The sequence below is a fragment of the Trichechus manatus genome, unplaced genomic scaffold, assembly GCF_000243295.1.
Source record: "Trichechus manatus latirostris isolate Lorelei unplaced genomic scaffold, TriManLat1.0 scaffold00053, whole genome shotgun sequence".
Classification (NCBI taxonomy): domain Eukaryota; kingdom Metazoa; phylum Chordata; class Mammalia; order Sirenia; family Trichechidae; genus Trichechus; species Trichechus manatus.
Genome location: NW_004443989.1, coordinates 11,455,374 through 11,469,620, shown reverse-complemented (window position 1 = coordinate 11,469,620; position 14,247 = coordinate 11,455,374). Strand labels below are relative to the sequence as shown.

Below are 14,247 nucleotides of genomic sequence, written 5' to 3'. Positions count from 1 at the left end.
TTCAGAGTAAAATTGCTGACACTTAGAGCTGAGGGCTCTGACAGAGGAAGGCTCTGAACGGGGCAATTATGGGGGCTGAGGGCCCAGAAGTGGGGATGAGGAGGGAGAGCCGGTGAGTGGTGGTGGACGGGCAGTGTCCCCCTCGTTCCATGTGAGAACCTTGTCCCAGGGATCATGGTGCACTGGGGGATGGCGTTTCCACGGCAGCACGGGCAGTGGTCAGCATGGAGTGGTCAGGGAGGCTGTGCACTGAGCTCACTTGAGGAGGCCTGGCGGCTCAGCACAGCCTTCCAAGACCCTCCCCCTCCATTTGGTTTCTAACATCACTCTGAAATTACAGCAGTAGCAGCGGCAGCAGCAGCAGCAGCAGCAGCAGCAGCAGCAGCAGCAGCAGCAGCAGCAGCAATGAGACTAAAGGGGAACCTACCACCGCCGCCCCCTTGACTGCCTTCCCCATTCCATGGACACTAGGGGGAAGCTGTGTGCAAAACATCGCCCTCAGGGGCTCTACAGCATCCACGCCTGGCTCCCCTTGGGGTGGGTGGGCTGCTCTCTCAGGTGCTTGGTGCCAAGGACACAGACGTGGCTCGCAGGGGCTGCAGCTGGCTGCCCCCAACCCCAGCCCTGCAGCACAAATGGGTGGTTCTCAGCCCTATACCCAACAGGGTGCCACCCTGGTACCAGTCCGAGTCCACACCCTGAGTCAGAGGGTCAAAGGGAGGAGGGCCACCAGGTGAGCTGGCCCGGGGTCTGGAGGCCATGGCACTGGAAGTGGGCCCAGGTTCACGGCTTGTACTTGCTTCTCGTCCAGACCTGTGCACCCTACTTGGTGGGGTCTCTCTCACCCCCACCCAGGTCTGTGCACACCACTCGGCAGGGTCTCAGCCCCTGCCCTGCTCCCAGGACTGTGCACACTATTCAGCGGGGTGTCATCCCCTGCCCTGCACCCACCACTCAGTGGGGTCTCATCCCCCACCCTGTGCCCAGTCCTGTGCACACTACTCGGCCGGGTCTCTCTTGAGCGGGATCTTGAAGCTGGTCAGTCTCTGCCCGAAGAGCTGGCTGAGGAGGTGGTTCTGGGACTCAGCAGTGCAGAGGGCTCGGGGGAAGGCAGGGACAGCTCTGCCTCTCCTGGGGGGCCCGTGTGGGGGCCTCTTCTCAGGGGCAGCCATGCCCGGCCCCTCCCTCCTGCTCTGGAAGCCCCCAAGGCTGACGCCAGGAGCCCCCATCCGGCACTCTGAGGTCTGCAGCGGTACCTTGTCTGTCTGTCTGCTCAGTCGGGGCTTGGCAGGGGGCACGCGGCTTGGGACTGCCTGCTTCCGGGGGTTCCGGGGGGGCCTGTCAGGCACCAAGGGGGCTCTCCCCAGGCCCCCTGCACTCCCGCTCCTTGTGGGTCCAGGGGTGCGGCCCTTCTTCCTCCCATCACCTCCCATGCTCTCTCTGGGGCCCAGGCTGCCTTGGGGCCCCTGCTCCCTGGCTCCCCTGGGCCCCTGGCTGTGGCCTTTGGCTGGGGCTTGGGGAGGGGGCTTGGCTGGCGGGGGGCTCTGGCCTGGACAGGGGGGCTTGGCGGGGGTGGTGGCTGTCTCACTTTGGAGCTGCCCAGTGGCTGGCTGGGCCTGGCTACCGCCCCCTGCTGTGACTCTGTGTCGGGGATCCCCACTGTCCTGGGAGCTGGGGTCTGGCTTGGCTTTGGGGGTGGTAGGCCTTGGCCTGTCCTCAGCTTCCTGGGCTGGCTCTGTGGGGACCCGGCACAGCACGGCCTTCCTCGGTGGCACAGGGACTGTGGGCGCTTTGCTTGGGGCAGACACTGCCAGCTTGCTCTCTGAGGAATCCCGGATACTCCCGGCCTTGGTGGCACCCCCCTTGTGGGAGGCGCCCTCCAGGCCCTCTTTGGGCACCATGTGACTTCTGGGCACCTGTTTCTCTCTCTGGGCCAGGGAGGGGTCTTCCAGGGAAAGGTCAGGGGCACACTTGCTGGGGGCACCTGGGCTCCCGTGCTTTCCCGAGAACAGACGTGGAGGCATCTTTTCCTCTCCGTCTTGGCTTCCGCCCCCTGGCAGGGGCAGGGGTAGCTCTGGAGGGACAGTGTGAGGGTGGAGGGGCGCAGGACTGCCAGAGGGGCCTTCATCCTCTTGCCCAACTTTGCCACCAGCCGGGGGGACTGGGAAAGGAGACAGGGGCGGGGGTAGAAGTTCCTGGCAGTCAGGCAGCGGGTCGCCTGCCCTCACTGGGCTGCCCTCTGGGTTCAGGGTCCTCTCCTGCATCTGGGACTGTCCCTGGGCAGCGATGGGAGCTGGCTCTGGGCACGGCAGGTGCAGGGCTGGGGAGGAAACGGTGCCTGGGGCAGGGCTGCTGCCCTGGGATTGGGGCCTGTCCATGCTGGGCCCCAGGGCGCTGCCAGGCACAGCCACTCGGCGCCGTTTGCTGGGCCGCGCACCCTCAAGGGCTGGGGCTTTCCATCCTGGGGTCGCCGGCCTCCTCACGCCGCGGAAGGCAAATGGCTGCTGGCCAGGCCTTCGGTGCTTGTCCATGTGACGGTCAAACTGCTCCTTCTTGGCGAAGGTGTAGTTGCAGGCGCTGCAGATGAAGGAGCGCTTGATGATGCGCATGACGGTGGCACAGAGCTCGCACGTGTAGAGTGGTGTGGGTGGCCGCTCTGGCTCCCCCCGTGCCCCATGCTCCCGGCCACGGTGGGCGCGCAGCTGGCGGTGCTCCGCATAGACATGCGGGCACTGGGGGCACAGGAAGATGCGCTGTGGGCTGTGCACTGCCAGGTGGCGCTGTAGCTTGAAGGGCTTGGGGAACTGCTTCCCGCAGTGGTGGCAGTGGCGGGAGGGGTCCTTGCAGTCTGCATGTACAGGCATGGCTCTGAGGAGGGGCTCACTGAGGGACTGGGGGTTGGGGGACAGGCTGGGAGGCGCCTTGGCAGAGCTGGATGGAGCAAGGTTGGGTGGGCTGTCATTGGCCCCAACGTTGGTGTTGATCAAGCCTCTGCCTGGCATCAAGGTGCCATCTTGGTCTAAGGGGTTGGCCCTGGGAGCCTTGGGTTTCGCCTTTGTCCTCCTTGGGGCCTCTCCAGGGCCCCCACTGGCTTTGGGGGTGGTGCGCTGGCCCCTGTGGGGCTGAGAGGCCTGCCCCAAGATGCCGTTGAGGAAGTGTGGGATGACACTGCCCTCCTCCAGGCAGCCAGGCAGGTCCCCCAGGGATGTCCTTGCCTGGCCCCGGCGGGCAAAGCGCACAGCATGCTCACGCAGGTGCTCGTTGTACATCCAAACGTCGGGTACCTGGCGCAGGCACATGCCACAGGCCCACAGTCCTGCCTTGCACTGCACGTGCTTCTCCCGAAGGTGCTCGCGCAGCAGCTGGCGCGAGCTGAACCGGCGCTCCACGCACATGTAGCAGGTGGGTGGTGGCGAAGGGCTGTGGGCCAGCTTGTGGAGGTCCAGCTCGCCCAGGCCGCCAAAGCGCCGGAAGCACACCTTGCACTTGTAGGTGCCCCTCTTGTCTTTCACCGGGCAGTCTCGGTCGGGGCCCCTGCCCGTCGCCTCCAGCCTTGTGTCCTGTGACCCCTGAGAGCTCGCCTCAGCCTGGAGGCCCATAAAGCTCATGCCAGAGAGTCCCATGGGGTCTTCACAGGGCCCCCGGAGGCACAGGTCTTGCATTTCAAACTTGGTGCTGAGCGCGTTGAAATCCAGGGCTGGGAACTGTGGCAGGCCTGTGATTCCAGGTGGGCCGCCATTGGAGCCTTCTCTCTCTAGGCTGGGGGGCTCAGGGCTCATTTCCCTCAAAGAGGAGGAAGCCTCATCAGGGGGTGCCTGCAGTTCCAGGCCTTGCCAGGCAGCTGGGACCCTGTGCAGCTCGGGGAGGCCCTCCGACAGGTTGTCCAGGCAGGGGCCAGTGGGTGCCTCCTCAGTGGGGGCAGTGAGCGGGGAGGGTCCCTTCTCAGGCTGCTCCAGGGGCCACAAGCTGGGGCTGGGGGCCCAGGGCTCGATCCCAGGCACCTTGCTGCTGAGGAAACCATCGACGAAGAAGGCCTCGGGCAGGCCAGGGGCCTCATCTGCCCAGGGCTCCTCATGGGACAGGCACGGGGAGCCTGAGTCACTCAGGTCTGTGGGCAGGCGAGTGGAGCATGGCGTGGTAGGCCCCCCCACTTCGATACGGGGCTTCGGGGGTGGTGGTGGTGGCGGCTTCAGCTTCTTACTGCGTTGCCCATAGACACGGGGATTCTTCTTCCGTGTCAAGCGGTTGCCCAGAGGGAAGAGCTGAGAAAATGAGGCCTCATCATCAAACAGGCCCAGGGGACCCTCAAGACCCAGGCTGGAGTCTCCGGACACACTGCCCTGGAGCTCCTGAATGCAGTCCCCAGCCTCTGGGTGGTCCAAGAAGCCTTGGGGGCTGCAGCCAAGAGGGCTGCTCATTTCGGAACTGGGAGCCTTGGGAGCACCTGAGGGCTCCAAGGTGGGCTTGGATGCCCCCATTACACCTTCCCCTGGCCTGCTCTCAGCCCACCTGCCATCATCTGCAGCCCTACTCCCGGCTGCATGTGATGGCTTTGTGCCAGCTCCAAGTGTTCTGGGTTCTCTCAGTCCCCAGAATCCACTTGATGCATCCTGCCCTGCCTGGCATGGGGTCATCACATCTCCGAGTGGGCTTCGGGCCTGTGTCTCCTTGGTGGATGACATCCTGGGACCCACATTCTCTGCATTTGCTGTCACCCCTGGCCCCGGCACAGCAGTGCGTGGTGGCTGCCCCGCATCTGTCTCTCTCTCTCCCTCTGGTGAGAGGCAGCGGCTCGGCTGGGCTTGGTAATTGGCAATCGCACTTGATGGATTTGCGCTGGGGCTACCTGGAATCACATCAGGGGCAACTTGAGGACAGCTCTTCTCCAAGTCAGAAGGCTTGCTCTTCTTCCGGAACCTTCTCATGCTTGCTTTCCTCCCTTTCTGATTTGATTTCCCCTCCAGGTCACTGGGGAAGCCCCCCGGCTCTTTGCCTCTCTGGGCTCCTCTTGGCTCTGCGTGTTGTGGATGGGGCACGTTCCCCTGCAGCTCGTCAGACTTCCTGGGTCTGGGGGACCAAGGCATCATGCCTATCCCTTGGCTGAGCAGGTCTGGGCTCCATGGCTCAGGGTGGGGTGGGGAGCCTGGTGCCCCAGAAACGCTGAGCCCTTGCCTGGCCTCCAAGGGTGTCTCCATTCCCAGCCTGTCCTCAGAGGAGACCTGGCTGGGGGTTGGTGGCCCCACAGCGAGACTGGGCCCCATGAGCTTGTTCCTTGGTTTCTCTTTCCCCGGCGCTTTGCGGCCTTTCTTCCCAGGGGCCTGGGGTGTGCTGGCTGGGGGCCCCGGGGCCCCATGGGCGGGAAGGCCAGCCTGGTGTGGCAAAGAGGGGCCACCGCGGTGCTTCCTGGCCTTGTGCCGGCTCAGGCCAGGCCCGGAGCGGAAGGAGGCCCGGCAGATCTCGCAGGTGACAATGAGGAGCACCCCCGGGCCAGGGCCCTCCGTCCTCTGACTGTGCCCCAAGGGCTGGGGCTTCTTCTGAAAGCCCTGGGGCTTCTGCTTGGCGTCTTGGGGACACAAAGGGTCTCCCCTGTGTGCTTGGCGGGGGGCATGTCTGTGGCTCTGGGGGGAACTAGACCATCCAGCACCAGGTGTCCCGGGGTCCTCCAAGCCATCGCTGCTGGCCCCTGCCCTGTCCTCCGGGCAGGAGTGTGAATCCGGCCCTGTGGCCTCCACGAGACACGTGTCTGTCAGTTTGGCTGTGACATGCTGGCCTTCCCCGGGACCTGGAGGAGCAGTGCTCCTTGGGGGCTCTGAGGAAGTACACCAGGGCCCTGGCGACACAACCCTGGCGTCCAGTGTCGGCAGCCTTCCGGCCACCTCCACGCCATATTCAGCGGGAACGCTGGGATGGCCAGGGGCCTTGCCGGTCCCTCTTGGGGAGACGGCTCCCGCTTGGGGAGACAGGGCTGCATGGGCAGAGGGCCTCCTCTGCCTCTCTTTTCCAGAATGCTCTACCACTCTGGAAATGCTGCTGTCAGGGCAGTGCCCCTCACGGGCAAGAGTGAAGTCTGAGCCAGTCTGGCCCTGTGAAGGTGCATCCTCCAGGGGGCTGCTGTTTGCCAGGCCTCCCTCAGGGCCACAGGGGCTTGTCCTCCCCGGTGGGGGCACAGCTGGGTGCTGCTCAGCCCCAGCACTGGTGGGGCCAGGGGTGCAGCTGGCTCTTTGCAGGGGTGTCCAAGTTGGGGAAGGAGGCAGCAGATGCTGTAGGCAGGGGGAGTCCCTGCAGGATGGAGATGCTGGGAGCAGCCCCCCTGGCTTGCCTTGGGCCCCCCTGGCACCTGCAGGCACAGAGGGAGGGTCCTCCCGGGGTATGTGCTCAGGGTTGCAGGGCCCCTGGGGGGCTGCAGAAGCAAGTGAGGGGGCGCAGTGGGCCAGGTCCTCGACAGGGCATACTGGACTCCCCCCAGCAAGCCCCAGTTGCTTCCTATGGTCTGGGCTGGCCGCTGTCTCTGCAGTCTGGTTCTCACGTCCATTTTGAGCATGGGCAGCTGTCAGGGCCAGCACTGAGGCCCCCCTGCCAGGGTGGATGGGAGTTGGGGGGTCCCCTGCCTGAAACTGAAGACTCCAGGCCACCCTGCCTCCCTCAAACTGTCCCCCAAGCCCGCCTGTTGCCCCGGTGTGCCTGGTCAGTGCGGCTCCAGGCTCAGCCTTGGCCATGGCGAGGTCACCTGGATCCCCCAAGGCCCCCTGCTCCTCTGGCTGCAGCTGGCTGTCTTGGCCTTTGGGATCTGGGGCCCAAGACCTGGCCTGGCTGAGTGAGCCCAGGTGTCGATCTGCCTCTGGCCCCAGCGGACAGCCGGCCACAGCAGGAGCAGTTATCCCTTGCAAATCTCCGTTGGAGTTCTGGGCTTGGCTTCCGGCTACGCTCCTACCATCTACACCATCCCCTCCTGGACCTGCGGGATTACTGTGCTGAGGGCACTTGGCTCCATCTTCACTTTCAGCAGCTCTGGCCACCAGAAGCTGGAGCTGACCAGGGCTGGTGGCTGAGGCCGGGGGCCCGATCCCTGGACCAGCATCGGGCACATGGGCAGGATGCGGCACAGGGCTCGACTGCACCTTTGCTGGTTCAGACACCTTGTTACCCACTGATTGTTCCTGGGGAGCACCGCAGTGTCTGGCACCAGAGAGGGGTATGGCCCCCAGAGGGAGACCTCCACCACCCTGACCCTCCAGGCTAGGTGTTGGATGGGTGATGGGGCTGCCGTAGGTCCCTGACTCGGGAGTATCTTGGCATGCCCTCCCTGCCTTGAGGGGCTCTGGGGACAGGCCCTCTCCTCGTTTTCGGGGACACGGCAGCAGGACCTCCCCACCTGGGTGTGTTCTGGTGGTCTCGTTACTCCTAGGAAACCAAGGCTCTCGGTCTGGGCTGCCGTCTGTGGAGCTCCTGGCATCCAGGAGGGTTGGGAATGGCTTGATGGGGTTGGGCAAATCGATGTCCAGGCAGACCCCACCATCCCCCTCTGCCTGGGCAGGCTCCATCCTCTGGACTTTGGCCGTCTGGGGGGCTGGCTGAACAGTGTGGCCAGCCCCAGGGGGGCTGACAGGAGCTGTGGACTCCACACCTTCTCGGACACCAGGATGCAGGGCCACTTCCACAAGGCGGCAGGAGGCCGGGCAGGGCCAGCACCCCTGGGGGCTCCCCAGAGCCCTTTTCTCAGAAGCCACCGCCGTTTCCGCACTGTCCTGACATGGACTTGATCTCCCAAGACCAGCAAAACCGTCTGCCAAGAACGTGTCCTGCTGGGGCATGGTGGCTGGGCTGGCAGGTGGTGTAGGGGGCTGGCGTGTGCCTCTCCCCAGGTTTTTGCTGCCCTTGGGCTCCACATCCGGTAGCATGGGGGCCTGGCCTTCGACCATGCTTGTCTGCAGCTGACTCTCCAGCTCGGTGACCAGCCGTTTGATCTCTAGTTCCTCCTCTGACAGGCTGTTCACAAATGTAGCACCACCTTCGCTTCCCTTCCCTGGTGGAGGGGGCAGGCTGGGCGCTGCTGGCTTCTCACTGAGACCCTTCTGGCCACATGACCTTCCCCCTGGGGGGTCAGGGAAGTGGCCCATATCGCTGGGCAGCCCAGGGGACACTTCCTCCAGCAGTGACCAGTCTTTCTGGGGCACACACATGGGGTACGGCGGGTCCAGCAGGGACTTCCTCGGGGGCGAGTTGGCACAGGTGAGTGGCGTGTGGTTGTCCTTATTTGCCAGCAGGCTGTCATAAAGCAGGGGGTCGAACCTGTCTATGGGCAGCCTGCTGAAGAGTGAGGTGGGCTCCAATGTCAGTGGGGACTGCACGTCGCCGGGCTCCATTTCAGCAGGGTAGGATGCATTCCTGGGAGACTTTTGCACAAGGGGACTGGCATCCACAGTGTCCCGGCAAAGGCACACACTGTCAACTGGCCCATTTGGAGCCAAGGGTTTGGAGCACAGGTCTTCGAAGCAGGGGCCAGCCGGCTCTTTGGGCCCGAGGAGTAAGTCACTGGGAGGACTTCTGCAGGCTGGGGCCCCTTTCTTGGCAGCTGGGACCCCTACAGGGTCTCCCTTACACTGACGAGGCTCCCAGCCAAGACCCTTGCTCTTTAAAAGCAGGGTGATGGGTGCGGGGCGAGCAGCATCTGTGACTCTTGCAGTGGGCATGAGCAATTCTCCTGGCTGGAACTTTGGCGGGCACCCTCCGTCAGGAGAGACAAGGGGCCAGCCATCTGCACCTGCTGGTGGGGTGTGTCCCCTTGGCTCCATGCCAGTGAGGCTTCCTGCTGACCGGGGAGGGCTGGTGTCTTCTCGGCCAGGTTGGGGCTGCTCTGGGGCTGGGGGGCTGCTGTCTCCTACCACACCGTTGCCCGGAGACAGACTGGAAACCTCTCTGAGAAGTTTCGTGGTGCCAGTGGGGACTTCTTGAGCAATCTCAGCATGCTTGGTCTCTTGGAAGAAGCCCAGCAGTGGGCAATTTTGCTTTGGTGTCCCTGTGCTGACAGAAGTGTGACTGGCACCCTTGGGGACTCTTTCCTCCTGGGGCTCTCTGAGCCTGGGGCTTTGCAATGGGCCTGAGGCAGCCTCACCTGGAGACTCTGGGTCCGGGGAGCCCCTGTCTGCCCCTGCTTCCTGCCTTACAACCTTCTTGGATGTCTGCTGGTCTTGCTCGTCTCTGGGGCCCGGGGTCACTCTGGCCCGTATGTCCTTCTTCTTCTCCCCTCGGCGCTGCCCCTGGCAGTTGAAGCGGGGCCAGCCTTTGGCACCAGATGCCCGCTGCGGAGGGTCAGGTGCAGCCCCCGGGCCCTTGTCCTCCTCGGACTCGGAGGCGTAGTCATATTCTCGGAACCTACCATTGGCGAGGCTGGGTGAGGGCCGCGTGGCCACCAGGGAGACATGGCCGTCACGGCCTTGGCCCTCCCGGCGCCGGTGTAGCTCGTTCTTCTGTTGTACAATCTTGTGGATGAGCTCCTTGTTCCAGCGGCCACCACGAGCAGCCCTCCTCCGGGCTTCTTTCCTGCGGAATGGCTGCAGGGGCCGGGTCTGCACAGGCAGAGGGCTGGTGCTCAGGGCCTGGCCACCAGTGTCTGTGTGACCCCTGGGGGTCTGGGCCCGGAGGTCTCGCACTCGAGGTGGGGGTGCTTCCGCTCTGCCACCTTTCCTCCTAGGCCTCAGGCAGATGGTTCTGGGGCCCCTACTAGGCGCCTGGGCCTTGTCCAGCCCATCCTGGAGCAACTTGAACCGCTTGCTCCTCTTGGACTGCCCAGCCAGGCCAGCCTCGTCTGCCTCTGGGGGAGCCGGGCCCCAGGAGCGTGTTTCAGGCCTGTTGCATGGCGGGCAGCCCTCAGTCCTAGGGCAGGGGGCTCTGGGCTCTGGTGTGGGTGCCATGGCTAGGAGCAGGGACTGGGCCCTGGGCTCTGAAGTCGCCCCTACCCTGGTCTTGGGGGGCTGTCCAGTGCTGGGGACTCTAGGGCCCAGAGGGTCTTCGTCGGCAAAAACGTCAATGAAGCTGCTGTCGATCTCAGGGGTGTCTGATGGGTCCTCCAGGCCGTTGAGTGCCTCGGTGATGAGGCTGTCCAGCTTGGCGACATCCTCTAGGTCCAGGTCCGAGGCTGGGAGCGGTAACGGGGCAGTGACTAGGCCATGGAGGACGTCCCCATCAAGCAGGAAGCTGGCCATCTTGGTGGGGCCCAGTAAGCTCGGGTGTTGTGTGTCGGCTGGTGCCCTGGGTGTGGCCAACACTGGGGGGGTGGGCGTGGGGGGCCCTGGGGGGCCCTCGGGGGCCCTGGGCAGCAGCAGGCCACAGAACTGCCGGTGTTGCAGGAAGGAGGCTAGGTTGCTGTAGTTCTGGTCACACTGCCGGCAGGTCAGCAGCACGTCCAGCTGGTCCAGGCTGGCACTGCTCAGGGGAAAGTGGTGAGCAGAGTATGGAGGCGGCTCCTGGGAAAAATCCCCCAGTGCTGCTCTGCTTGAGCCTGGGCCCGTGCTGGTGAATGGTGCCTCCTCCACGCACTCGAAGGCCCTGTCGGGCCCTAGCGCTTCCGACGGGAACGGGAAGGCCTTGGGCGGTTCAGGCTGGGGCTGGTAGTGGATGGGAACAGCAGGGAGGGGCTTGGGGGGCGGGAAGGTGTTGCCACCCTCCTGGGGATGGGTGGGATGGTGGAAGAAGGCTGAGGGCCCCAGCAGCCCAGGCAGCTGGCCCTCCTCTGAGCTGGGGTTGGCTGGGCTGCTGGACAGCGGCGACAAGGATGAGCAGGAGCTGCCGCTGGCCACGGTGGTGGCAGGTGAGGGGAGCGGGGACTCGCTTGGGGAGGCGCCCACCCCTCTGGGTTGGGGCAGCCCGGGGATCCCACGGGGGGAAGACTGGGGTGGGGTCACCCCAAAGAATAGGGGCTGGGCAGCTGCGTCCTGCAGGCCACTGTACGAGAAAAGCCCAGGGGGGCTGCCGCTGGGCGTGCCAGGGCTGTTCCTTGGCACCGCCAACTTCTCTGCTGGCCCAGGCGTGTGGCTGGGGCCACCCAGGGCTCCTTGGCTGCTGCTCAGCCACTTGGGGGCCCCAGTGGGGTATGGCAACTGGTTCAGCAGCTCCACTGGGGTAGGGCTGGGCCTGGTGACTGGGAGCACTGGGGGCCAGGGCCGTGGGGGGCTATGCGGAAGGCAGAGCCCCTGGCCTTTGAAGAACGCTCCCCTGGCTGTGGCCGGGGGCACTGAGGGCACAGTGGGGTGGGGGGCTGTGGCGGGGTCCATCAGGGGCAAGGCCTTGCTGGCCCCCTCCCACAACTGGGGCCGTGGGGTGGGCGTGCATCCCGGGGTGGCAAGCTCCTTGTCCAGAGGTCCTGGGCTAGTGCCCACGCTGGGGGCTTTGGGGCTGCCATAGGCTTTGCTGAGAAAGTGCATTGGGGGCAGAGGATTTGGGGGCCCCCTTGGACTTGCTGCCTCGTCATGGGCTGATGGCGGCCTTTCGGGCAGGGCTGGGGTCAGGCTCTCGTGCAGACTGGCCAGGAAGGGGCTGGGGGCTGGGGGAGCAACACCAGGTGGGGAGAGAGCCCCACTGAGGTCGTGGGGTGTGTCAAGACTGCTGGCTGGGCCCGGGTAGCAGGGCAGCAGTGAGGGTGGTGGCTGGGCAGGCAGTTGATAGGCCGGGTTAGCGCCCACTGGCCCCTCTGGCCATGCGCCCTGAGTCAGGTGGAAGGCAAACACCACGGCCCCGTTGTTGGCATACTCCTGCCGGGCCGTGTCCAGGGAGAAGGGCTTCGGACTGGCCCTGTGCAGTGCTGGGAAGGGGTACTGAAAGGAGACCACCCCGGCGCTGGAGCTTGGTCCACTGTCTTCGGGAAAGGGCTCAGGCTCGGTGGGAGGGACCCCGAAATTAGCACCTGGGAAGCTGCTCTCAGCAGCAGGAGGCCAGGAGTTGGCCCTGCTGGCTGGGAATTCCAAGTAGGAGGCGGGCCTGCTGGGGCTGGGCCCGCGGGACCGGGGGGCACTCAGGGGTGGGGGCCCAGGGGTGGGGCTGGGTGAGGTATAGTCGGTGGAGGTAAAGCTGGAGTGGGTCTCCGGGAAGCACCTTTGGAAGCTGAGCTGGTCAGGCACAGGTGGGGCCTCGGCTCTCAGGAGGCTGGGTGTGAGGGGGGCTCCTGTACCTGGGCCCTGGGGGGCCTCAAGTGGGGGGTCCTCGGGGATCTCGTCTGGGGCTTGTTTGTCCTTTGCGCCAGTGATGCTCAGTCTGTAGACCTGCTGTGGGCTGCCATCCCCCCTGCCAGGTCGCCGGGCTCGTGTCTGCATATGGCCCTTCCTTGGGGGACCCTGGAGGCTGCCCCCCTTTCTGGGCTGCCACAGGCTGCTGCTCAGGGCCCCAGGTTCCACCTCACTGGCCTGCTGTGGCTGAGCCTTAGGGAGCTCTGTGGCCTGGGCCCCACTGCCCACCTCCCTTGTGCCCTTGGTGGTCCTACAGGCCTGGGTGCCATCCTCGCTGGGGGGCCGGGAGGGGCGCCCTGAGTTGTGGCAGGCTGAGCGGGGCTGCAGGTCTCCGGTCATGGCCAGGGGCAGTGCTCCGAGGGGCTGCTCCCCTGGCATGGCCGCTCAGTCTGGACGCTAGGAGGATGTGCAGGGCCGTGGAGGGCAGTGAGGGGTGGGCTGGGTGGCCATCCTTGACCCACAGGGGGCCCCGGGGAAGCCGGCTCTCATGGTCCCAAGTGGAGCCTGGAAGAGAAGGACAGCAGTGAGTTGGGTGCAGTGGGGGGCTGGGTGGTCCCCAGCAAGAAGCCCACGTGGGCCTGGTGGCTTCCCACGGAGGTGGTGGCGCAACTGTAGCTGGTACAGAAACTCATGCCTTTAGGGGAGGGGTCTTCAGCTCAGAGGGCACCTTAAAGAGACAAGAGGGAGGGGGTTCCTGCCACACTCAGTGAGAGATTCCCCAAAGGTGGGGGAGAGAGAGATGGAAAGACAGAGGCAGAGACAGAGAGAGACAGAGAGGCAGACAGAGAGAGAAAGAGAAACAGACAACCCTGGGGTTGCAGTGGCCTGGAAACACGGGGTACATCCAGACATGTCTGTCTGAACTTTGCCAGCCGACCAGACCAGCCCTCTGGGTGGCCCTCTCTGTTTCTGAGTCCTGAGGGGCCCTAGGGAGGTTCCTTCCCATCTCTTTCCCTCAGTCTTCTCCTCTGTAAAATGGGAAGGGTTGCATCTGAGGGGCTTCAAGGAGTCTCGAAGCTAGGAGGCTCTAGGGTTGGGCCCTCCTCTGCGGCACACCCTGCCCCAACCTCCCAAGCCTCATGGCCCAGCATACTCGGAGATCCCTCCCTATCACCCAGCAAGACCTGGTCCCACCGCCTCCTCTGTGTCCTGCAAAAGCCGTGGGCAGCTTGTCTCTGTCATTGTCTAGGATTATCTCTGGCCGTGGCACAACTGGGATGACACCAGCTCTCAGCCCAAGGCCTCGCCTGGCCAGCCCAGGGTCATTCAGCTGAGTGCTGAGGTGGGCAGGGTGACTACCTGCCTTCTTTGGACTGACCAGTGTCTACACAGCTCTGAGCTGTGGAAGGCTCAGAATACTAACAAGGGAGGGCTGGGAGGAGAGTGCAAAATGAAGGGCCTGACCTTGGTTCCTCTGTCTCCTCCATGTGGGACTGCCTGAAGCCTCCCACCTGGGCCTGTCCTCCCAGGCATCTTCTCCTGACCCCAAATGTCCCAGACTGCGTTTCTGCCCCACTGCCAACTTTTCTGGGAAAACTCCCCTCCATTCAGAGAAGCTAATCTGAGTCACCTGGCAGAGGAAACAATCACAGCAAATAAATTCATACTACAGTGTGAATGGTTGCACCTCAAGTCCTGCAGACAGGCTGCACTTAGGCCTGTAATTGTTGTCAGAGAGTCAGAGGAAAGAACCTCTGCCAATTTGGAGGAGCATTTCTGTAGGGGTCTTTGCAGGGCTTAAACCCGGCCAGACTGGCTCTCTAGCGGGCTCATGTCTGGAGTGTGTAGGGGTGCTGTTGCACAGGAGGGAGGCACATCTGCAGACCCTCAGAGCTGTCAGCAACCCCAGCAACCACACAGGAAGTGACTGCTGGTGGTTGTAGTCTAGACACTGAGCTTCAGAAGTCAGGACCTGTTCTGGGAGGGCAGGGCTGCTTACTCCAGGGTTTCTCCCAGTGGGCTTGAACAAAGGGGATCCCAGACCTCGTCAGCACCCTGAGGATGAGGCCTACACCTGTATTTCTGCTAG

General features: G+C 64.2%; 1 protein-coding gene across 1 annotated transcript; it reads right to left on the bottom strand.

Annotated features, from left to right (window-relative positions):
* Window positions 1-998: 998 nt before the first annotated feature.
* On the bottom strand, window positions 999-12,596 carry ZNF469 (zinc finger protein 469). Its single transcript, XM_004377801.1, has 2 exons — window positions 9,460-12,596; window positions 999-9,372 (listed from the first exon to the last, which is right to left on the bottom strand). Exons 1-2 carry the CDS (start codon window positions 12,594-12,596, stop codon window positions 999-1,001), a joined length of 11,511 nt encoding a protein of 3,836 aa, XP_004377858.1.
* Between the last annotated feature and the right edge of the window lie 1,651 nt (window positions 12,597-14,247).

Coding starts and splice junctions, on each gene's coding strand:
- ZNF469 (XM_004377801.1), bottom strand. CDS start 12,596: ATGCCAGGGGAGCAGCCCCTCGGAGCACTGCCCCTGGCCATGACCGGA. Junction 9,373..9,459: donor ATTGTACAACAGAAGAACGA/GCTACACCGGCG, acceptor CGCCAATGGTAG/GTTCCGAGAATATGACTACG.